Below are 22,040 nucleotides of genomic sequence, written 5' to 3'. Positions count from 1 at the left end.
AGACCTGTGGGGAGGCTGCAGTGATACGCACTGACCTTCAGTTTGTCAATATTTCAGACAAGAATGGAAACAACTTTTGGGCCAGCCTACTCTGCTGTGACGACCATCACAAAGCGTGAGTGTATTTTGTGTGTAGAGCTTCTCCCCAAAGCACTGGGTGTGGTTCCTGCCAGGTTTGTTGTTTTACAAATGATAAAGCTGTTGGGAGAATCACTGCGTTTGTTACCGACAGGTGCCGAGGTGCAGTTTTTAGTATTATGCAGCCCAAGTGTTATTTAATTGTGGCATCTGATCAGCGGGCATGATGGAAATGAGCCCACGCAGAAATTTTCTCCCATTAGGCAGACTTAACAGGACCACTGGCAAGCCCTTGCTGGAATTAGGATGGTACAACAGGGTTTGATACAGAGCTCAGTCCCAAATCTTATTTATCCCTGTGACTTCTCATGCAGTCATTACCAGTGCAGAAAATTCCCGTCTTCACTCTCTGCCTGAGTCACCCTGGACACTTTGGTAAAAGCCCTGTGGCCGTTTTTAACTCAGACTGGAAGGGGTGCAAGCGAACCCCCTCGTTTAAAATTCTTGTGCTTTGCTCCTCAAAGCCCAGCAGGTGAGGAGTCTGAGCCTGGCACGTGGTGTGAATGTAGGAAGAGGTCTGGTTTCATTTTGGAATAAAAATATCCTGCTTTACTAAAGATAAACTGTGGCAGTTGACACTGATGTAGATAAGGAAATGAACATCTGCATGGGGGAAATGTTTGGATTACAGTTGTACAGGGCTCTGGACTCTGGATGTTTTTGGGCTACTGAATATTTACATTCAAAATTTTATGTAAGTCAGTAATATGACCTTTATACAAATAACTCCAATTTAATTTAGCATGCTTCCCTTGTGCTACAAGAATATCCAGACCTCCCTTGATCGAAGCGATTTTTGTTGGTGACTGAAATATGTGGGAGTATAAGGTTTGCTTTTGATAGTATTGTTAACCTATGGACCTGGTGGAATATTATCTGTGTTCTTTTCTGGGCAAGCCACCTTCCAAGGGCCACATACATTTCAGCAAGCGATCAGAGATCTGCACTGGTGTGTTCAGGCCAAGAACTGGAGCTGGGGAATCCCCAGTCTTTTCCTTTTTCAAGGAACGCTGATGGCTAGAGACTGGCCTGTAGCTCAAAAATGTTACTGAGGAGCCTAACTGCCTTTTAAATTTTTTTTCTTTAAAGCTGACGGGACCAATACTTTTAAACAGCATCGTCGGACCCCGTCCTCCTCCAGCACACTCACCTACTCCCCACGAGATGAGGATGATAGCATGGTAGGTGTTGCCAGGACCCCCCTGCTGACTGGCTTAGCTGATCAAATGGCAAACGGGAGGTGTCTGGTGCTCCTCTGGGCTCCTCGGCCGCCCCTGTCATTCCGCCGCGCTGTGTTGTATTGGAGGCAGGTGCCTGTACCAGAGGCAGGACCAGGGGCAGCGTTTCCTGGCTGCTCCCAGGGCTGGTGCAGGGGGCGGCGGGGGCTGTTTCAAAGCCCAGGAGCTCCAAATCCCCCAGGCCTCCTTGGGAGGAGGTACCTGCCTCCTGATGTTGAGCAGAGAGCTCTGGGTCTCCTGAGCTGGGGAGAAAACAGAGCTGCTGTCACCGTGTCCGAGCTGTGACCGAGGCCGAGCAGCGGCCTGTGGGATGGACCATCAGCAGCACAGCTGGCCCTGCAGTTAGGACCAGAAAATTCATTCCTCTTTCAACCTCCAGATGGGGCTTCTAACCGCAGGGAGCAGGTGTGAAACCTGCAGAGCGGGATGTTGGACACCACAGACTCTGCTCAGCTCCTGGAGGTTCATTGCGTCATCGGGGACTTTTCATACAAACCATTCCCATGTCTCACAATATCTTCGCAGAAAAGCACTTCCCAGTTTTGTATCCAGCTGTCTCATTCATCACGCTCACTTTTGACTAACTTCTTTTTGGAGAATTTAGGGATTGAACAGGTCTCAGGATTAGGTGCTTAAAGAGAAATTAAATCAGTTAAATCAAGAACAGCAACAGGAAAGCAAACCTCTGTGAATGGACAGGCAGCTCTGAGGCCTTGATCTTCTCCTGTCCTTGGTGCTCCAGCCACATCTCATAACCAAAACCTCCTATTTAGGTTTAAGTCTGTGAGTAGTGGACTCCAAATTAAGTCAGTTGTTGTAAACTTGGTCAGGTTACAAGACCCAGGTCCCAAGCCAGGGATAAATGGATCACTGCTGCTGCGGAATTAGGCACTAGCAGAGACCGGGGTCAGCAACAGGATGAAGCTACACCTCTTAAAATAAATTTGACACCAGATTGCAAAGAGCTTTATTGTCAGCATCCTATAAAGTTCCTTCTGTTGCTCAGAGATCTTGCTGTGTTTTATGTGAGCATGCATTTGTTTTTTCACAAAGTCCTTTGAACGTTTGCCGGGTGTCCTTGGCAAATGCAGCTCTCCGTCACGCCGCTGAGCCCGCGGCACTGGGCTGCTGCTGCAGGACCTGATCCCATGGGCCCAGGGCTGTGCTCCCTGCGCCCTTTTCACGAGCTGTGCAGGGCTCACAGGGCACAGGTGGTGATTTTTCCAGAGGAGCGAGGCGTACTGGGGACATTACATTTAGCCATTTCTGATGGAGAAGCTTCCTGACTCCTCTGAAAACTACAGTGTGGCAAATTGCAGTGTGCAGCCAAGAGTAAGAGAGATCTCTGCTAGGACATGGCCTCAGTCCTCTTGGACAGCCTCAGCCACCTTCCTGGAGCACTGAATATTCTTAAGCAAAAAGAGCAAGAGGATTAATGAGTGGTTCAGGAAGCAGCCTGCAGGCCCAGGTGCCACCAAACCACAGCCCTGCTCTGCCTGCTGCTCCAGACAAACTCTCACTGACCCTTTAGGAAACTTCCTTTGCTTTGTCAGGAAATAATCCGGGATTTCCCTTCCTCATCGCTAAGTTTTCCCGTCTCCAGGAGCTGCCAAGGGCTTCTCAGCCATCAGAGAGAGAGCTGGAGACAAGTCAGAGCCCTCCTGTGCCCTCCACCGCCCCTTTTTCTTTCTTTTTAAAGCTTCTGTTAATGAAACCCAAAGCAGAGCAGCATGCTCTGTGCGCAAGGCGGGGGTTATTGAGCGGCTGCTGTCATTTTTCTGCAAACAATGCGGCAGGTTCCCAGCCTTACTGTGCTGACGGGAGTGGGAATGAGGACTGTACTAGAGCCTTCACGTGGAGGCTGCTCTTGCAGCTGATGTGATGAGAGCTGAACATTGGGTGGGCCGAATGTGTGCTAATGGATGAAGGGCTGACTGGCTGTGCCACCTTGGCCCAGTGGCAGGGCCTGGTGCTCCTTGGCTTTGGTCATATGTGTCCCCCAACCCGGGCAGATGCCCTCAGGGTGGGGGTCCTGCGGTCCCCCCTGCAGGAGCACCCCACGGTCCGTCCCGTTGTGCTGTCCGCTCTACGCACAGCTAAGTGCTGCAAAACTCAGTCTAAAGAGCCAGGCTAGGAGTGGGAAGCAGTGCCGTGACTAACCGTGTGGAGCTGAGGTCTCTTGCGTCTTAGCCTTGTTTGCTTGACAAAATGTCACCACAGCCTGCAGAGAGTGACCTTTCTCAGCACATCAGCTTCCCTCCTATGCGCTTCACCCCAGCGTCAGCCCAGCCAGGACACGGGGAGCTGAGCCCGCGGTGCTGCACCAGCCTGGCCAGGCTGTGTCTCAGCCCTTGGCCTCCTGGAAGTGCCCTTGGGCTGCAACCCCCTCCTCTCCATCAGTGACCGACGCAGATGTTGCTCTTGATAAAACTGCCTCCCTGCAGTGCCTGCCTTCGCTGCCCTGATCTCTGCGTCGCCTCCAGGATGGGAATTACGCAGTTATTCTTGTTATTTTAATAACTTCTGTTACCAGCGGAGGAAAATAGTAAAATTAATGGATACACATAAAAATGATTTACCTTGTTATAACCATTCCTCCTCAAGGTTTACATATTTAGGCAATAAATAAGCCTTCTTTAAGAAAAAGAGCTTTATGCTTTGACTTCTAAGCAGATGCAGCATTTGTGAGCTCCTGGGGTCCCAGTCTCATAAAAATGAAGCAGCAGAGCAATGTGAAGAACCAGCAGGACCCTGTTTGGCTCCTCCTCCACCAGGACCGCTCGGGCTGCGCTGTGGTCTGTGTCCGCGGAAGGCAGCAGCCTCTGAAACTCGTCTCACATCTTTCATTCCTGAATTTCCTGATGGCCCCACTGGCCTCTTACATTGCTTTTTGTTTGTCGTTGGGTGTGATGTCACACACTTTAACCCAGGGCAAGCACACAAAGTGCAGCTTGGGAGATTCAGAGGAAAAAATGTTGCGCTCACAAGGTAGCGCAGAATCTTGTCCCTGCAGCTTTCCCCGTCGCGGCTGTGCGGGGCAGGACTGACCTGGTCTGGGGGCAGCAGAGTCCCTGTCCAGGCAGTGGGGCCATCAGCCCCACAGCTCCCTCCAGCCAGCGCTTCTGGGAGATTGCACGGACGTAGGCCACGCTCAAGCCAGGTGTCGGTGCGATAAGTGCAGGTGCAGGCAGCTTGGCCATTGCTCATCTCTTGATGCCAAGCATCTGAAGCTTATGGCTTCTATTCTGCCATGTCTTTGTCAGCCCATCCGTTCCGCTCCTTGAAGACGTTTATTGCTTCTCTGCACCCTTCCCAGTGCGCCAGCAGCAGCTCTTCCAGAGGAGCCCAGCAGCGGCTGCGCTGCCGGCTGTTCTCGACCCCCAAATCCAATCACCCCATCATCTGAAGAACCTCCGGTTTCACTTTGATGCCAAACTGCATCTTGGCTACGTGCTGCTCATTGATATTCCACCCTTGGAGATGCGCCACTGGTTAATATTCCAGCGGCAGCATTCCCACAAAGCCAATCCCAAGGCCGCCGTAACCAGTGGGATTTTTCTTGATTGGTGCAAGCAATGTCCACTGAGCTCTGCCCTCCCGAGCAGGAAGCGACAAAGCCACTCTGTTACCGAATTGAATAGAAGGAAGTCTCCACACTTACGCAAAGAAATTTGGCAGAAGTTAGATAGCGAGTGAAACAACAAGTGCTGCTGCAGAGATTATAGCAATGGCAGGAGCTGGTCGCTGTCTCTGGGGGAGACTTACAGAGCTTTCTGTGAAGGATTAATTCTTCCAAACCGTTGCTTTGCGGGTGCACACGGTGAGTATACAAATGAATGCACCTTGGAGAAAGTTACGTGCTTGGAATGTAGATGTCAGCGTGGTTTAGTGCGTCAGATGGGAACGGTGCCTGTCCTGTCCTTGAGCGCGGTGCGGGGTCCCGGCTGTGGGACGGGCACACGGCAGCAAGACGCTGCTGCTGGGGGCTGCTCAGGGCAGCTGGGGGGGAACAAATGGAGCTACTGAGCTCTGTGGAGCAGGGGGACTGAACCGGAAATCTCTGTGTGTAGGGTTTTGGAGGGAGGGGATTTATTTGCAATAACAAGGGCTGTTTTTTATCTCTCCGAAGCCTCCGATCAGCACCCCACGCCGCTCTGACTCCGCTATCTCCGTCCGTTCATTACACTCCGAGTCCAACATGTCCTTGCGCTCAACGTTCTCACTCCATGAGGAGGAGGAGGAGCCAGTAGGTATTTGAGATTGTCTGAAGGAGCAGTATTAGAAAGTTCAGTGTCAAAAGAGTAACTTAGTGGACTCTTGTGAATACATAGATCTACCACGGGCACATTGTCATGATATCTGGCAATTAGAAGCCTGGGTGTCAGGACGCCTGCTTTTAATTTTGTTTCCACCACTCACTTCGGCAAGCAACTTTGCCTCCTTGTGTCCTATTTCCCGGTATGTAAAGAAGGGACAATGCTGAGGCTTTTCTGCTTCTCGGAAAAACTGTAAGTCTTTGTGAAGTTGTGTGTGATTCCGCGGCTCTGCTGCAGCACAGCAGGGGGTGCAGGGCTTTAGGCTGCTGGTCTAGCCCCAGGCAGCAAGACTCATACAATTCCCCACCGATTCAGAGCCCCATCCTGTATTTGGGGCTGCGTGGCACCCCTCTGAATTGATTGTGCCAGGGGGGTGCAAGGAATTGTCCACATGACTCTTGTTGCGGGGGAACACTTTAAAGCTGAGCTTAGCTTGTGACCTGGTAACTAACCCCAGACTGGATGCATAGAAGGTCAGGCGGCGTTTTGCCATAGATCTTGGATAAATCATGTGTTTCATATTTAGGAACCCAGGGGGTTGTGTTTGCAGTTCTGAGCACAGCACAGGATGAAAAGACAGACCGAACTGCAGTGATTGATTCAAAAGGCTCTGAAACGTGAAGCCCTGCTCTGGTGTGGAGCGGAGAGCTGCTCATCTCAGGGAGGACGTGCTCAGACCCCATGCTCCAGTAGTCTTAGCTGGTAAACAAAACCGGAGAGATCGGCCTATTGAGGCAGAAACAATATTGTTTCTGCTTCATAAGGGAATGAAAGAGCCCTTCCTTCAGGATGTTTCAAAAATACAAACCGGCAAGCTGTTTTAAAACTGCTTTTAAAGTTCAGGCTTAGTATGGGGGACATTTTTGACGATGCACTGTTCAGTCCAGTCAAGAAAAAGATACCAGACAGCGCAGCTCACCTGGTGACTTGTCACTGGCAAAGGAATTGGTCTGTGCAGTTTGCTGTCGGGTCCTTATCCTGCGCATGCTGGTGGCACCCGGGTTGTGATGAGCTGAGGGTCTCCAGCCATTCCCAAGTTCATTCTTCCCCTGCCTCTTACATACTGGAGGTCAGCATATCCAGAAAAAAGTTTATTCTGAGATAATTAAATTATTTGTGTGCCCTGTGCCCCTGTCTCCCCAAGGCTCTCCGCTGAAGAATTATTTTGTTCCTTCTGCAGAGCTGGAGGCTCTTGTGTTCAGACTAATCCCTGTGCGCTCTCTGTCCCTTTCTCTCGTCCTCTTCAGGAGCCGCTGGTTTTTGCTGAACAACCGTCTGTGAAGCTGTGCTGCCAACTGTGCTGTAGTGTGTTTAAGGATCCGGTTATCACAACCTGTGGGGTAAGGCACTATTCTTCCTAATCCTGAGCATGGGCTCCATAGGTGTCCTATATGCCTTATAGCCAAACTTAGATAAGCCTGGGACTTGCTTAAAATTGGGCTGCTTTTCCCAGGCGAGCTGTACTGTCAGCCTCCCCATCCTCGCCACATTCTGTCTCCTTAGTGTGGCCTCAGCGAAGCCTAAAACTCCTTGTTCCCTGTCCCGACGGGCTCTGCACCACGCTGCTGCCCCCTGGGCACCCCAGGAACAGCCATTCTGCAGTTGTGAAGTGGTTCTTATAAAACAAGAATGGTGTGAAGCTTTATTTAGTTAATGCTTGCAAAGGGATTTGAGATCCTCTAATAAAAGGCGCAGAGTATTATGAATATTCTTCTATATTCCATTTTACTGGGATTTAATAGAAACTGTATATTATTTCTGCTTCTGTGCTACATGTGCAGAAAGATGGCTTTGTGACAGGCTCTCTAATGCTTCTGACGTGCTTCTGATTGCTGGGATGGAGCTGTAGCAAGAAAAGCAGAGCGCAGGATTGTTTATTGCAATGGGGTGCTATCCCCAAAGGTGCTGGAAGTCGGTGCAGTTTCGCTGCACCATTTCAGTGAGCAGCTCTTCATGGAGACACTGAGGTTTACTGGTTAGTACGGAAAAACAAAAGTGTGCTCCAGGAAGCAGCCTGGCTTCATTCGCAGCCCTGCTTTGGCAGCTCTGGGAGAGCAGTGTGCAGCTGTGCAGGGCAGGAAGGGCCGCGGGAGCAGGAGCAGATCATGGCTCTGAAGAGGGCCCTGCAGCCTCTGCAGCGCTGCTGCCAAGCGCTGGCCCCGCGGCAGAGGAACGGGGCTGAGGAGGCTCCAGGGAACCCACGGGGCAGGTTCAGGACCAGTAAAATGCTGCAGCCTTTGTTCTTCTCTTTATATTCATTAACACATTAGATTGAGTTTTCTACTTTATCAAGTTAAATTGTTGCTGTACATTTCTGCTGTGGGAACAGAGAGATAGAGAGCTGTTTCAAGTGGCAAAATTTACAGTGCATTTAATGGGCTGACAAACCAGCTGTCCCATCCACCTGTCAGCAGGAGAGCTTCGGCTACATTAGAAGAGCTACAGAGGGAAATATGTGGTGGGCTGACTGGCCAAGGACAAGGCCAGACTGGTGCTCTGTCCCTTGAGGACTTCTCAGGGAAATGAGAGGAATGACACGGACTGAGTGAGGGTGAGGAAGGGAAGCCCCCTGCAGGCTCCGAGGGTAGGACCGTCAGAGTGAGGCAGAACGTGTCCGTGGCTTTGGCTTGTGCTGTGATCACAGCCTCATCCTGAACAGGGCAGAACCCTCCAAGCTCAAACCATGCACTTAATACTTCTCCAAACAGGACCTGTGTTGCACTCTGCTGCCTGAGCCAGCAGCTGGTTTTTGCCCCGTGGCGCAGACTCCAGAGCACGCTGAGCTGTAAAACAGGCAGAACAGCTGCTGTGCTGTGCCACAGGCTGTGGTATCTCCCACCTTTCCCATCGTTAGCCACAGGGAACAATTTGTCCGATATTGTTTACGCTGACACCGCTGTTCCTTTTTGTCTCCGCAGCACACATTTTGTAGAAGATGTGCCTTAACATCTGGTGAGTACAGAACTGTTCTTGTGTGCTGCAGCCAAAACACTGTTATTTTCTGGTTTGTTTGCTTTCGCTTAAAAAGAAACCCACAGAAAGATGTCTGAAGGGCTTAAAGCAAGCTGTCAGTCTCAGGCTGGGGCTGGGACATGGATGGCTGTGCAGTTCGAGCTCTGACGGTTCACGCTGTAGCGTGGGCACTAGAGGGCTGGGCCCAGCTCCTGGGCACAGGATGTTCTCAAATCCTGGAATATGCGATGGATAATCCCAGGATAATACATCTCTCGCCCAGAGCTGACCCATTGGTTTCAGACAGAGAGCTTTCTGTGGCTGCCTGGCTAATGGACAGGGGGGCCGTGTTTGGCAGAGACCCATCCAACCCCTCCTCCCTATCCCCTCCCTGCCAGCTCTGGCCATTGAGCCTGTGCGCAGGAGCACACGGAGCTGCTCAAGCTCCCCCAGTTCTTCCAGAATCCTGCTGGAGCCCAAGTGTCTGGCTGCTGGCATGGCCTAACCAGCCCTCGCTCACTTTGGACTCTGTGCTACCAAAAATACTTCATTTGGCACGAGCCTGTGCCCCTCTTGGAAAGCTGTTGTTCAGCGCAAAGCCAAGCCATTGGTATTACTGGAAGAGTGAGCCCTAAGGAAGCTCCCTGGAGAGTCCAGCAGAACAGCAGCTTGTTTTTGCCTCAAGATGTTCGTCTTCCACATGTGAGGGGTCCTTCTGCTTTGTGCGCTAACCCTCTGTCACCACGTTGTGCTGTGTCTATCTCAACCAATAGATGTGTAGCAAAAGGCTTTGCAGTTGCAATGCTGAGTTGCTCAGTTTTGCTCTGGAGCTGAGCCCCGGGCCAGGGTAGTGAACAGGTTGTGTACAGGGGTCTGCTGGTCTGTGCTCACTGCCTGGGAATACACCAGCAAGTGCGAGGTAGTCTAATTAGCGCGGCCTTCTTTCATTGGCAGCTAGCTCAAATTATCATGGACTAACATAAACTGTGGCTTTTCACCAAGCCCCAGGACAAATCAGAGGTAGCGGCTTGCAGACCTTGTGTGAACGTTCATGGGTTCCATTGCCACCCTCCTGGGATCTGCCCGTCTTGGCCAGAGAAGGCAAAAGAATCAAATCTCCTGTGGTGTCTCAGCCCTTGGTGACCATCTCTCTCTCGCTTCCCCACCCCGCAGAGAAGTGCCCCGTGGACAACGCCAAACTGACCGTCGTGGTGAACAACATTGCGGTGGCTGAGCAGATCGGGGAGCTCTTCATCCACTGCAAGTACGGCTGCCGGCCCGCAGCCAGCAGCAAGCCTGCTGCCTTCGAGGTGGATCCCCGGGGCTGCCCCTTCACAATTAAACTGAGTGCCAGGAAGTAAGTGGCTTGTTACCTGCGTGCAGCCTCTCTGGGGAAGGGGTTCCGCTGCCAGAAATCTGCTGTTGGATCCGAGCTGCCCTGCGGCTCCTGGGGCCAGCGCAGCTCCCGCTAGCGGTGTGGGAGTGGGCAGGGTCACTTGAGGGGACGGTTCTTCCCGCTGTGTCTCTGGATGATGGCATGTGGGCTGGTCTCAGGGAATGGTTGCTGTTCTCTGCCCGGCTTACCTGAGTGTCTTGGCATCAGGACACTGTGAAAGCGGCCACCTCACATCTGGGATGAAACACTGAGGCTGTGGTCAAGCAGAGACCGTGGGATTCTTTCTCAAGAGGCGTTATTCTAGTTATGTCCTAGGAATATGAAACTTATCTCCCTCCCCATCCTAAATGTGCTCACTGTCTTCCCTACCACCTGGCCATTGCCTGTTGTTGAGAGCTGCCTGAAGGCTCAGCCGATCCGCTGCAGAAGTAGATGTTCCCTGCGTAAATGTGGCCTATTATTACTCTCAACTTCCTGGCCAAATGAGAATTTAAAGCTGTAATTGCAGTCTTAGAGCAGGAGGCTTTCGATCACCTGACAGCCTCACAGGGCTGGTTTGCTCCTTTCCTGATGATCTGTGTTGTTTCCATTAATTTTGCTTATCGCTGATTTTCCCTCCTTTTGCCTCTCTCCATGGGCAGAGATCATGAAAGCAGCTGTGATTACAGGCCAGTTCGCTGCCCCAATAACCCCAGCTGCCCACCTCTGCTGAAAATGAACCTGGAGGCACATCTGAAAGAGTGCGAGCACATAAAGTGTCCCCACTCCAAATACGGGTAAGGAGCTGATGCTTTTTAGTGGAAAGGATGCACTGAGCTCATGTCTGAGCTGCTTTTTGGCCACTGCAGCCTCAAGATGGCCCTGTGAACTCTGAGCAGCTCTCCCGAGTGCTGTGCACTGGCCTGAGACTGAGGTCAGGCTTGCAGAAGGCAGGCACAAGGCTCGTGTTGAGAACAGGCGGGTCAGTGAGCCCTGCTGTCGCCAAGGAGGAGGAGGGCGAGGTGCATAGGCAGGAGAACCAGCTGGAGAGAGTCAGAGCAACGGCTGTGGCCAGAGCCATGCAGGGAGGAGGATGAGGACAAGAGTAACGCGAGCACCATGGCTGCGTCTTTCAAAGCAGCCCCTCTCCAATGGCAAGGGATGTGCTGATCAGCCTTGGAGGGCTGGTTGCCACCCGAGCAGGTGTGCAGCCCAGGCCGGGGTCCCTGCAGGATGCACAGCTGAGGTTGCTGCTGCAGGAAGAGATGTCTTGGCAGCAGAGCAAGGCATGTGCTGGCAGAGCAGCTCTGACTCTCTCACCGCAGCCCCAAGTCAGCAGCTGCTGATGTCAGCTGCTGTTTTTTCCGTTGGTTTTGATGGCTTTTCGATTGGGCTCCTGGTGAGCCCATGAACTGACACCACATTTTGTTTCTTGCCCAAGATCTGCTTTTCCTTGCAACTACCTAGACAAACAGTTCAGTTTGGGGCCCATGCCCTGGCCAAAGCTGCGCAGCCTCTGTGTTGCCGTGCAGTTGCCTGCAGCGAGCAGGATGCTGAACTGTGGTACCGCTGCTCCTGGTCCCCACACGGGGCTCAGACCTCGCTCTGCAGAGCCAGCGGAGCCAGGAGGTCTCTGGTGTGAGCCCCGCTCCAGCCAGCCTCTGCCTTCCCCTTGCAGGTGTACATTCATAGGAAATCAAGACACTTATGAGACCCACTTGGAGACGTGCAAGTTCGAGGGGCTGAAGGAGTTCTTGCAGCAGACAGACGATCGCTTCCATGAGATGCAAGTGGCGATGGCCCAGAAGGACCAGGAAATTGCCTTCCTGCGCTCCATGCTGGGGAAGCTCTCAGAGAAGATCGACCAGCTGGAGAAGAACCTGGAGCTTAAGTTTGGTGAGTCTGCACCAGATGAGCTCGGTGGTTGGAGCTGTGGGGTCAGGGCAGCTCTTTGTTCTGATGGTGCATTGCAGGATTTATTCCATGTTTAAAACTGGTGCTAAGCAGGCTTCAGGAGGTTCAGATGTTCCTTGCAGAGGAACAAATAGTGGTTCCAATGACTTCTCTGCTGCCAGAACGTCATGGGACCTAATCCTGCAGTCACCAATCACATGGCAAGTCCTAGCAACGTCTGCAGGCAGCTACCACCTTTCTCCCGTGACGTTTTCCTGTGCAGTCCATGAGCACAGGCCCCAATAAAAATCAGCAAATTGAATAGCCAACAATGCAGCCATCCTGGAGCGAGCACAGTTCTTGGACACCTTTGCTGTGCCCAGCCCCATCTCACCTCTGAAATTTGCTGCATCTTCAGCATCCAAGTACAATTTGCATTTGAGCAGCAGCCACCCTCCTGCTTTTCCCTGCTGCTAACAGCAGTGGGTTCTCCCGCCTTGTTCAGAGGTTTGGTGGCAGCAGGTATCCTCTGCCTGTTCCCCTGGATGCCGTCACTGACTCTGCAGTGACTCTGGGTCTGTCCGTCTCTCGCAGATGTGCTGGATGAGAACCAGAGCAAGCTGAGCGAGGACCTGATGGAGTTCCGCAGGGACGCGTCCATGCTGAATGTGAGGAGGGGGCCGGGCCCTGGGGTGGAGCAGGGATTACATGCCGTTAACTGCTGGTCCTGCTACTAGTTAGGCCTCTCTTTGGAGTTCCCTCCTGCCTTCTGACTCTGCTCACTCCAGCTTTGGGTTGCTTTTCCTGCAGCTGGGGTCTGGGTGGAGGTTTCCTCTAGGCTGAGTTAAAGGCACTGCACCTGAGCTGCTGTTTTAACTGGTTCCACTGCCTTTTCTCAGCCTGTTGCTGCTCTTGAAATGTGTTAGCAGAGAAAAGGACCCCTGCAGAAACAGGAAAGCCCACTGCTCCAACGCCTGGGCGCCCCTGGACCTTTAATACCAGCCAGGGACAGGATTCCCTTCTGCCTGCCTGCAGAGAAAGCAAGACGATGAGCAGATCCCTGCAAACAACCTGGGAGTCAGAGCTGTCTCATGATTTTGGACATTATTCAAGCCCTGATGTTAGACAGACATTCCTCCCTCGTCCAGGCAGACTGTGTCCCACTGGATGTGTTGACCAGGAGCCACTCATCCTGCTCTTAAGCATTCTAATGAAGAGGATCCCATGGATAGAGTAGGGACCGGGCTGTGGATGACACTGCAAAGAGACCTTCCAGTTCTTCTCCAGCAAGGTGGGCTGCAAGAGCCCAGCCGAGCAAGCAGTCCTCATAACCAGTTGGGTTATTTTTAGCTGTCTGGTGAATGGCAGAACAGGGACAGTATATTCTGAAAAGGTATTTCTGTGCCTGCCTGAATACTGAGGAGTTTAGTGCAGGTCTGAGATGCTGTTAGAGCCCCGTGGTCTCTGGAGGGAGATGACAGAGGGATGTACGAGTGCAGTCCTAGAGCAAGAGACCTCCAATCAGGGAATGTGTCGGGGGAGGTCAAGACTGATCCAAAGGCAGGAGTGGTTTTAGCCATGGAGGGGACAATTTTAGAGCCATGCCCAGAAGGGCAGACTGGGCTCAATGGCTCTGCGGCTCATGCAACACGTTCTGTTTTTCAGGATGAACTCTCCCACATAAATGCTCGGCTCAACATGGGCATCCTGGGATGTGAGTATGCGCCTGGTTTTCGTCCTCTGGGGCTGGGTTGGGGTTGGTGGCCCGGTGAGCCCTTTCAGGGACAGTCACAGTTGTCTCTGGGTGCAGCAGCGATTTGTTCACAGGATCACTGCTGCTGCAGGAAGGAAATACTGGAGGGATAGTTTGCCAGGAGCACAGGGAGCTCTGTCTCCTCCAGGCTTCCTGGGACATGGCACAGCTCCACGCTCCCCTTTCTCACCTGCCCTCTTGTTTCCACAGCCTACGATCCTCAGCAGATCTTCAAGTGCAAGGGGACCTTCGTGGGACACCAGGGCCCCGTCTGGTGTTTGTGCGTTTACTCCATAGGAGACTTGCTCTTCAGTGGCTCTTCAGACAAAACCATTAAGGTGAGAGCTTGCCTCTTCTGAGTATCTTTGGCGTTTGTAAATGTGCTTCAAGTGGCACAGAAGCTGAGTTGCAGTTTGCAGCGTGGGGGGACGTCACTTTCCAAAGTTTCTCCCAAAGAATCTTAAATGATTCTTTGCAATTATAGTTGGGCAAAATTCTCTGTTGTGTAGTAGTGAAACCAAGAGACAAAGAGTGGTTTTTGCAAAGCCCTGATTAGAATTTCATTCCTGCGGCTCGCGGTTTTGCTTTATATGGTGTGTAGGACATCCAAACCTATTTCGGCTTCTGACTTTATTTTCCCTTGTTATAAAAAAACTTAGAAAAAACCTCCACATTTTCCCCTGATCAAATCTGTCGTTTTTCCATTTTATGGCATGTTTGTTTTCCTTTGTCCTGTTTCCAGTAACTCAAACTGACAGCCCTGCTCCAGTGCGAGCTAAACAACAGTTCCCAATGTCACCATGTTGGCTGCTGGTGCCTGGGGAGCCAGAGAGCAGAGCTTTGCTGTAGCTTCTTTGAGTGATAGCGAGAGCCACATGGAAGAAAATAGACATTGCTGTACCTTATTGAAAGCAAACAGCTTTCTCCCCTGTCCTGGCTGCTCTGAGCACCACTTTCCCTCACTTGGAGAGCCACGTATGCTCAGTTCGGAGAACCCCACAGCGGCAGCAGAGGCTTTGCGGTGCCACAGGTGCCGTGGGATGGGCTGGGAATTGCTAAAGCAGGAGCCTGAGAGCAGCTTCTCCGGTTCAGTGTGTGGCGTTGGCCTGGGCTGCGAAAGGTGGCAAGGGAAAGGGCTGCTGCGTGCCGCTGTGCGGTGTCATTAACTTCAACCCGACCCTTTGCAGGAACTTTCCTGTCCTAGACAAGCTTATCTCCACCCGGGGGCCCGGAAGGCAGGTGCCCAGGTGACAGACAGCCTGTTTCCACATTTCGCTGCTTTTGTGGCTTTGCTGACATCCTGCCTGGGTCCCCAGCTGCTCTGTCTGCCGGCCTGTGACCTTCTGCTGACTTGTGTTTCCTGTTAGGTGTGGGATACCTGTACCACATACAAGTGCCAAAAGACCTTGGAGGGTCACGATGGAATTGTACTGGCTCTCTGCATCCAGGGGTGAGTGGAGAGGGACCTGTTGTGCAGGAGAGAGGGGGGAGAGCACCGATGCTCCTCATCACACCCTCACAATTCCTGTCCTCCGTCCTGCACATGCCAACATTGTGCACAAGAGGCACATCTTGCCTCCTTGCTCTGTAAAAATGGACAAAGCGTGTATCTCTTTGGCCTGCCCTGCTGCTCTGGCTCCCTCCCCTGCTCACAGTGGAGTGCCTGCCCTCCTGCTCAAAGGGCCAGTCCAGCCCAGCCTCCCCATGAGACCCGGGCTCCGCTCCTGGGGTCGCTGTGTTTAGTCTTGGCTCAGTGGGGCTGTGGCCCTGCAGCCCCCGGCCCAGCACGGTGCCCGGGAACGGGCTGGGACCCCGCGCTCGCTCTCCCGCGCTGACCTCATTTTCTTTTCTGGTGCCGTTACAGGAACAAGCTGTACAGCGGCTCTGCTGACTGCACTATCATTGTGAGTACCCAGGACCCCTGCTCCGTGCTCAGGATGTCAGACCCACGGGCCAGCCCCAGGCCGCTGCACAGCAGGAACCTGCATCCTTTTTTCTATAAGGCGCTTCAGCTGCCGGTGGTGTCAGACTGATAACCCGTGTGCGCTTTATCCGCTGCCTTCAGCCAGCGTCCCTGTGGGTTGGATTTGGGTGTTCCTGCAGGCTGGATTTCCCTCTCCCCGCTCCTGCGTGGGGAGCAAGAGGCTGGTGCGCTGAGCTGGGCCAGGAGGGTCACTCCTGATTGCCCAAGCGCCCTGTCCTGCCTGATTTTGCTTGTGTGCGATTTCCTGCCCGCAGAGGCAAAAGGGAAGGGCTGCAGCACAGGGGGCCAGCCACTGCTCCTCACGGGCGCTCTTCTGCTCCTTTGCAGGTCTGGGATATCCAAAACCTGCAGAAAGTGAACACGATCCGAGCACACGACAATCCTGTTTGCACTTTGGTCTCCTCGCACAACATGCTGTTCAGCGGCTCTCTCAAAGCCATCAAGGTAGAGCTCTGGAATGGCTCTTCTTGGTCTGGTTGGGGACTGATGCTACAAACCGTCAGGCAGCGGTGTCCAGATGGGAAGAAAGTGACGGTTTGTGCTGTAGGTGACCTTGGTGCGATGCTCACCTGAGCCATGCAGAGAAGCGCAGCTGCACAGAGCGGCCAGCACTGCAGAGGTTTAGCCCATGCTCTGTGCTGAAGTCAAAGATGTTCCGTGACCTGTCTGAAAAAACAACTTTTCTTTCTTCTAACTCTGTAAAGCTGAGGCTGCAGGTGGAGCAGCCTGGTCCTTGGGCCCCCTCAGACCATGGAGAATTGTATCTGGGGTCCAGAATTGCCTGGGAATTCGGACTGCCTGTTTTTGAAAGCCCCTCCGAAGAGTCTTGAATCTGCATTCTTTGCCTAAAGCATGCAGAGCTCAAGGAACAGCTTTGCAAGTTGCCCTTTAAAGCCTTGGCTTGATTCCCTTGGCTCTGTTTCCAGCTCCTGGTGAGACGGCTTATGGGACCGTCCATCTGGAAGGGGACGCATGCTCTTTTCTTTAGCCGAGGCCCAGAGTGGTTCAGCTATCGAGAGCATGCTGGGGGCTGGAGGAGCTGTGGGATGGCACTAAGCGGAAGGAAAACTTGAGGCCTTTTGTTTTTGTTGTCCGCAACCACTTTGTGCCAGATGAGCTGCGCAGGAATGGTGGGGTGAGATCTATCAGTCCTTGGGGGCTAGGGGTTTTGGCCGTGGTTTCCCAGGAGCTGTGGGATGGAACTTTGTGGGACAGGCTGGCAGTGCAAGTCCAGAGCCGTTCTTACTGTAGATTTGGTTCAGGTTTTTCAAGCCCATGGCTCTGCTGGGGAAGGGTCTCTGGCAGTGATCATGTAGGCTCCAAGTGAGCTCTCCCAGGCCCTTGGGGAAGGTGCCTACTCAGCACAGTTATTGTGTGTTTTATCTGCAAGTCAGTGGGTTCAGGTGATTCCCACGGGGCAGGAGGGCAAGCACAAGGTTCCCCTTCGTGAACCGGTTGGATATTGTGCTGTCTGGGCAGAGTGGGCAGCGCCTGGAGCCCATGTATGACCTGTTCTGCCCCATCACTGCCCAGTCCCACCGAGACTTCTCTGTGTGTGTTTGTGCTTTCCGCAGGTCTGGGATATCGTAGGTACCGAGCTCAAGCTGAAGAAGGAGCTGACAGGTCTCAATCACTGGGTGCGAGCGCTGGTGGCTTCTCAAAACTATCTCTACAGCGGATCATACCAGACGATCAAGGTGGGACCCTAAGGCTCCTGGCAACTGTGAGCCGTCGGCTCTGCCCGTGCCTCTGTGTGTCTGTGTCCTGCAGCATGGGACAAAAGGCAGCTGCTGGGATGTGAGAGCACTGCTGGAGTGCTGCTGACAGATAAGATTTTACTGTGCCGATTGCATCTTTGCAGGGACAAAGGCCGGGTCTGGCCGGTCCTTGGGAGCGCAGCTGCTGGGGATGTTCGCTGAGATAAAACGTGGCCTTGCAGCCGCGGTGCCTCGGCAGCTGCCGCAGCATTATCTGCGCCGACAGCCGATCAGAGAAGGTCACAGTCTGGCTGCAGAGTTACCATCAATCTCTGCGTGGTTGCCAAAGTGCCTTCACCTGCCTCGGCTCAGGCTTTGATGAATATTTCACCCCTCAGCATCTGGGTGACACCAGAGAATTTGAAGTTGCCCTCCTCAGTGTTAATAAATCCTCATTAGTTTGTCTGCCTCAGTTTTCAGTGCTCTCAAGGACGGGGTTGTGTGTGCATGCTTGTGTGCGTAGTCACACACACATGTGCGATCTTCTCAGCTTTTTCAGCCTGGATGTGCAAAGCTGGGCAGCTAAATGAGATAGCAGGACTTTGCTCATCAGCACTGAACGTCACCAGCAGGACAGATTTATCCTTAGAGCTGTGATCTGGGCACACGTGGAGCCAGGCTGACTTGCGCGTGGCCGGAGAAGAGCTTCACGGGAGCTCCCTCCTGCACAGGGATCCCTGCACGGGTCTCATCCTGCCTTTGCTCTGACCTCTCTTTCAGATCTGGGACATCCGCAACTTGGAGTGTGTCCACGTGCTGCAGACATCGGGAGGCAGTGTCTACTCCATCGCTGTGACAAACCACCACATCGTGTGTGGCACCTACGAGAACCTCATCCATGTAAGGGCTGCAGGGTTTGATGCCCTGGGGGGCCTGGGGCTGGGGGAGAGGGACAAGGAGATGGGGAGAGGGACAAGGAGATGGGGCCTGGCTCTGCCAGTCCCCATTACAGCACCCCGAGCCCTGGAGGGGTGCATGGAGGTGGAGGAGAAGTTTCTAGTGGAGGAGAAGCTGGTGGCCTGCAGCACCGTGCGACCTCCGAGCCCTGCTCTCCTCCCACAGGTCTGGGACATAGAGACAAAGGAACAGGTCCGCACACTCACCGGGCACGTGGGTACGGTCTACGCCCTCGCTGTCATCTCCACGCCAGATCAAACCAAAGTCTTCAGCGCATCGTACGACCGGTCTCTCAGGGTACGTGTCCAGGGCTGTGCAGCTGCTGCTGTGCATTTGGCACTTGTTAAAACAGAGACAGCCCCGAGGGAAAGGGAGGACAGGGCATCCTCACTCTGTGCCACACGGCGTCGTGTTTAATTTGTGTCACCCAGCTTGAACCCTATGGCACCCAGCATCCCGCAGTGCTTGGGATCTGCCGCTCGCTTGGCTCACGCCCATTGTGTGCCCACAGGTGTGGAGCATGGACAACATGATCTGTACCCAGACGCTGCTGCGACACCAGGGCAGCGTCACCGCCCTCGCCGTCTCCAGGGGACGCCTCTTCTCTGGCGCCGTGGACAGCACTGTAAAGGTTGGTGTCCTCAGGCTTCTCCTTGGTGGTTTGGTCTCTTCCAGCACTAGAACTAGGGTGGTGAATGAGTTAGGAGCCACCTTCTAACAAACAGGAGGATGGTTCTCAGCAGGTTGGAGGTTTAATTATAGAATCACAGAATAGTTCGGGTTGGAGGGCCCTCCCCAGCTCCCCCAGTGCCAGGGGAACTGCAGGGACATCTGCACCAGCTCAGGTTGCTCAGAGCCCCGTCCAGCCTGGCCTGGGATGTCTCCAGGGATGGGGCATCCACCACCTCTCTGGGAAACCTGCTCCTGACAGGAGCTGTTGTAGATGCAGAACACTCCCCAGGATGAGGAGAAGCCCACAGAGCTGCTCAGAACAGGCGCTGCCACAGGTTCCCATTGTCTCTCTGCAGGTCTGGACGTGCTAGTGAGGGCACCGTGCTAGTCCTGCACACTGAAAGACCAAAAACTCCTCCAAAACCTCCTCCTCAGCCTGCTGGGTGACGACCACCACCCTGAGATAACTGCTGCAGCTCCTCTCCGCACCGAGCACTGCCTGCCGCTGCCCGTTGGCCCTTCCCACCTGCCACATCCCCGGCTGGCGGCTTTCAGGCCTGCAGATGCTCCAGATGTTCCCTCACATCCGCCGGATACGATTGGAAATGCAGAGGAAACTGTTCTCATGCCAGAACCTTCCGCAGGGGCCAGGGCAGCCCCACAGGGCACCGGTGCAGCCATGGGACTGGGTGGCTCAGCATGTCACAGGGACGACCTGGCCAGGGAGGTGACAGCGGGAGGCCGGTCCCTTTATAAATGGTAGAGCTGAGCATTAGGCCTTGCCCTGGGTTGGGACCCCGGCCCCTTTCTGTCTCTAGTATTTAATTGTACTGCCACGGTGTCAGGCTGATCTGTCTGGGAAGAGGTGTTTTCTTGAGTAGCCAGGTACGATTTTTACGCCACAGCTAGTTCTCAAATCAAATAACACAAGCCCATTGTTCACCACCCTGTAATAATGGTCTCCACATTAAAGACAAAAAGCCTCCATTGCATTTTTACTCACATTTTCTACTGTTTTTAAGATTGTAATATAGATTTGATTATTTCTTCATTGACAATAAAAGTGGAAAGAGTTGTTCCTGCCCAGTGTGAGTTATTGCGGCTCTCAGGTGCCCAGCGCGGGTCCCGCGGCAGCTCCAGCCTCCAGGCTGCGCCTGTCCGCCCCACGCTGCTCCCCGTATGGGGGGCACGGCCCAGCCCCCCAGGAAAAACAGGGGAACTCGGGGGGAAGAGCAGATCCCAGCGCCCACGGCCGCCCCCCAGCCCCGCTCAGCAGCAGGACCCAGCGCATGGACGGCTGATGGTTTTTGGACACAAACAGCAGTGGCAGCCTAGCAGGGGTTTTATTTTTTTTTATTTTTCTTTAAATATTTGTTGCCAGACTTCGTATAGGAGCAAACTTCTTCACAGCACCACGAGCCATCTACTATTCAGAATAGGAAGAATAAAGACGAGTAGAGGTGAGATCTAAGCACAGGAGAGCAGGGAGAAGCACCAAGATGCATAGCTGGACAGATGGGATACAATACAGAGTCCATAACTTAATCATAAAAAATATATATATGTATATATCCATCATGTAGAACTTTATGGAATCTTTTTTCAAGATACATATTTTTTTCCTTTTCAACAGATATTTTCAGGCAGGTGATTTTTTTTTTGTTATTTTTAAAGTATTTTTTGTGTGTTTTTTGTTTTGTTTTGTTTTTTTTAAAGAAATTTCAAAGTTGTGCCCAACACATCTGGATCAGCGACCACAACAGGAGAGACGAGGGGAGAGGGAGGGAGAGGAAGGTGGAGGGAGAGACGACTCTGTGCGTCTCAAGAAAAGAAAGGAACAGCAACACGTTGTTTGGAAACCACAAGCAAAAAATAAAATGCATTCATCAGGACTCAAGCGACTGAACCAGACTCCAACTCCAGTTTATACAGGAATATACAGCAGGGCGTCCTGGAGAACGCCCGGAGCACACGCACCCCCGCGTGCACACACACCCACACCCACACACGCCAAAAAAACCCCAAAGTAACAAACAAAACCAAAACCTGAAGACACTCCAAAAGAACGGAAACACCTCCAGTTGAAGAATTAACAAAAACCTCCATAAAACAAGGCACATCCTTTGAGTTCGTAACAGTGTAAAAATAAAGACGCGACACTGAATCCCAACGGAAAGACCCGAACAGAACTGCTCGCACGTACCTTCCACCCAGAGAAAAGGGAAATATTGTGCTACTCGTAGAATGAGTTTGCCACAAGACACACAGCTTAGTATAATCTAATAGTTTTTCTCAAGCTAAAATCCAGTTTTCTCTTGATTTCTTTTAAACTGCTTTATATATAATTGCTAATATTTTTTAAATCTTTTAAATATATATTTGTTAAAGTTTATTCTTTTTATTATTTTGGGGGTGAGGGAAATCTGGTTTATATCTTTTTTTTTCCCCCTCCAATAAATTAATACTTTATAGCTTATCACCGCGCTGTCCCCCGGCGGGAGGGGCCGGGCAGGGGCACGTCCCGCTGCCCCCGCCCGCCGAGAGCCCCGAGTCGGGGCCTTCGCTGCCCCATTTGTAACCAACGCAAACCAACCCCCTTCCCACGCCCGAGGCGAAGCCCCACGGCCGGGTTGCCGCGTCCCTCCGTGGGGCAGCCCCCCGCCCGGCGGGACCCCCCACCCCAGCCGGCCTCTACCAACGACGACGGAAAAGAGAAAGAAAAATTCAAAAAGGAAAAAATTGAAAAAGGAGAAAAGAAACCCAAGTGCTTTTGCCCACCTGGATCCGCCGCCGGCGTGACCGCCAGCAAACGCCGTCGGTGACACGCGGCTGACGGAGCCGCCGTGCCGGGGCCACCGCGCCGGGCAGGGCTTGTGCTACATTCGGGCCGACCCGCGGTGCCGGCAGGACACGGGCACGATGGCTGCGACCACCGGCCACGTAGGTGAGAGACCCCCGGAGCCCCAGCAGCCGGCGAGGGGCCGTTCCGTGGTGCTTTGTTTCTTCTGGTGTTTCTTGTATTTTTTAAATTTTTTTTTTTTGCTTCTGCAAACGGGAGTCCTGCC

General features: G+C 52.9%; 1 protein-coding gene across 2 annotated transcripts in view; it reads left to right on the top strand.

Moving 5' to 3' along the window:
• The window catches only part of TRAF7 (TNF receptor associated factor 7), a 31,101-nt gene extending 11,051 nt beyond the window's left edge, over nt 1-20,050 (top strand). Inside the window, exons 3-21 of one of the 2 annotated variants that reach the window (XM_065645112.1) lie at nt 58-115; nt 1,228-1,319; nt 5,506-5,622; nt 6,940-7,032; nt 8,611-8,644; nt 9,818-10,001; nt 10,682-10,816; nt 11,698-11,915; nt 12,507-12,580; nt 13,578-13,626; nt 13,876-14,003; nt 15,033-15,115; nt 15,530-15,569; nt 15,977-16,093; nt 17,224-17,346; nt 18,127-18,246; nt 18,469-18,600; nt 18,815-18,934; nt 19,332-20,050. In XM_065645112.1, coding sequence (XP_065501184.1) covers nt 58-115; nt 1,228-1,319; nt 5,506-5,622; nt 6,940-7,032; nt 8,611-8,644; nt 9,818-10,001; nt 10,682-10,816; nt 11,698-11,915; nt 12,507-12,580; nt 13,578-13,626; nt 13,876-14,003; nt 15,033-15,115; nt 15,530-15,569; nt 15,977-16,093; nt 17,224-17,346; nt 18,127-18,246; nt 18,469-18,600; nt 18,815-18,934; nt 19,332-19,346 — 1,932 coding nt within the window. In that variant the 3' untranslated portion in view covers nt 19,347-20,050. Of the gene's footprint in view, nt 1-57; nt 116-1,227; nt 1,320-5,107; nt 5,197-5,505; nt 5,623-6,939; nt 7,033-8,610; nt 8,645-9,817; nt 10,002-10,681; nt 10,817-11,697; nt 11,916-12,506; nt 12,581-13,577; nt 13,627-13,875; nt 14,004-15,032; nt 15,116-15,529; nt 15,570-15,976; nt 16,094-17,223; nt 17,347-18,126; nt 18,247-18,468; nt 18,601-18,814; nt 18,935-19,331 lie in introns of those variants that run through there. The other variant, XM_065645113.1, reaches the window with a different exon arrangement.
• Nucleotides 20,051-22,040: the final 1,990 nt, after the last annotated feature.

Source organism: Caloenas nicobarica, chromosome 14 (genome assembly GCF_036013445.1).
Source record: "Caloenas nicobarica isolate bCalNic1 chromosome 14, bCalNic1.hap1, whole genome shotgun sequence".
In the NCBI taxonomy this organism is placed as follows: Eukaryota; Metazoa; Chordata; class Aves; order Columbiformes; family Columbidae; genus Caloenas; species Caloenas nicobarica.
The sequence above is the reverse complement of the archived record's forward strand: the minus strand, read 5'-3'. Positions and strand labels throughout refer to the sequence as shown.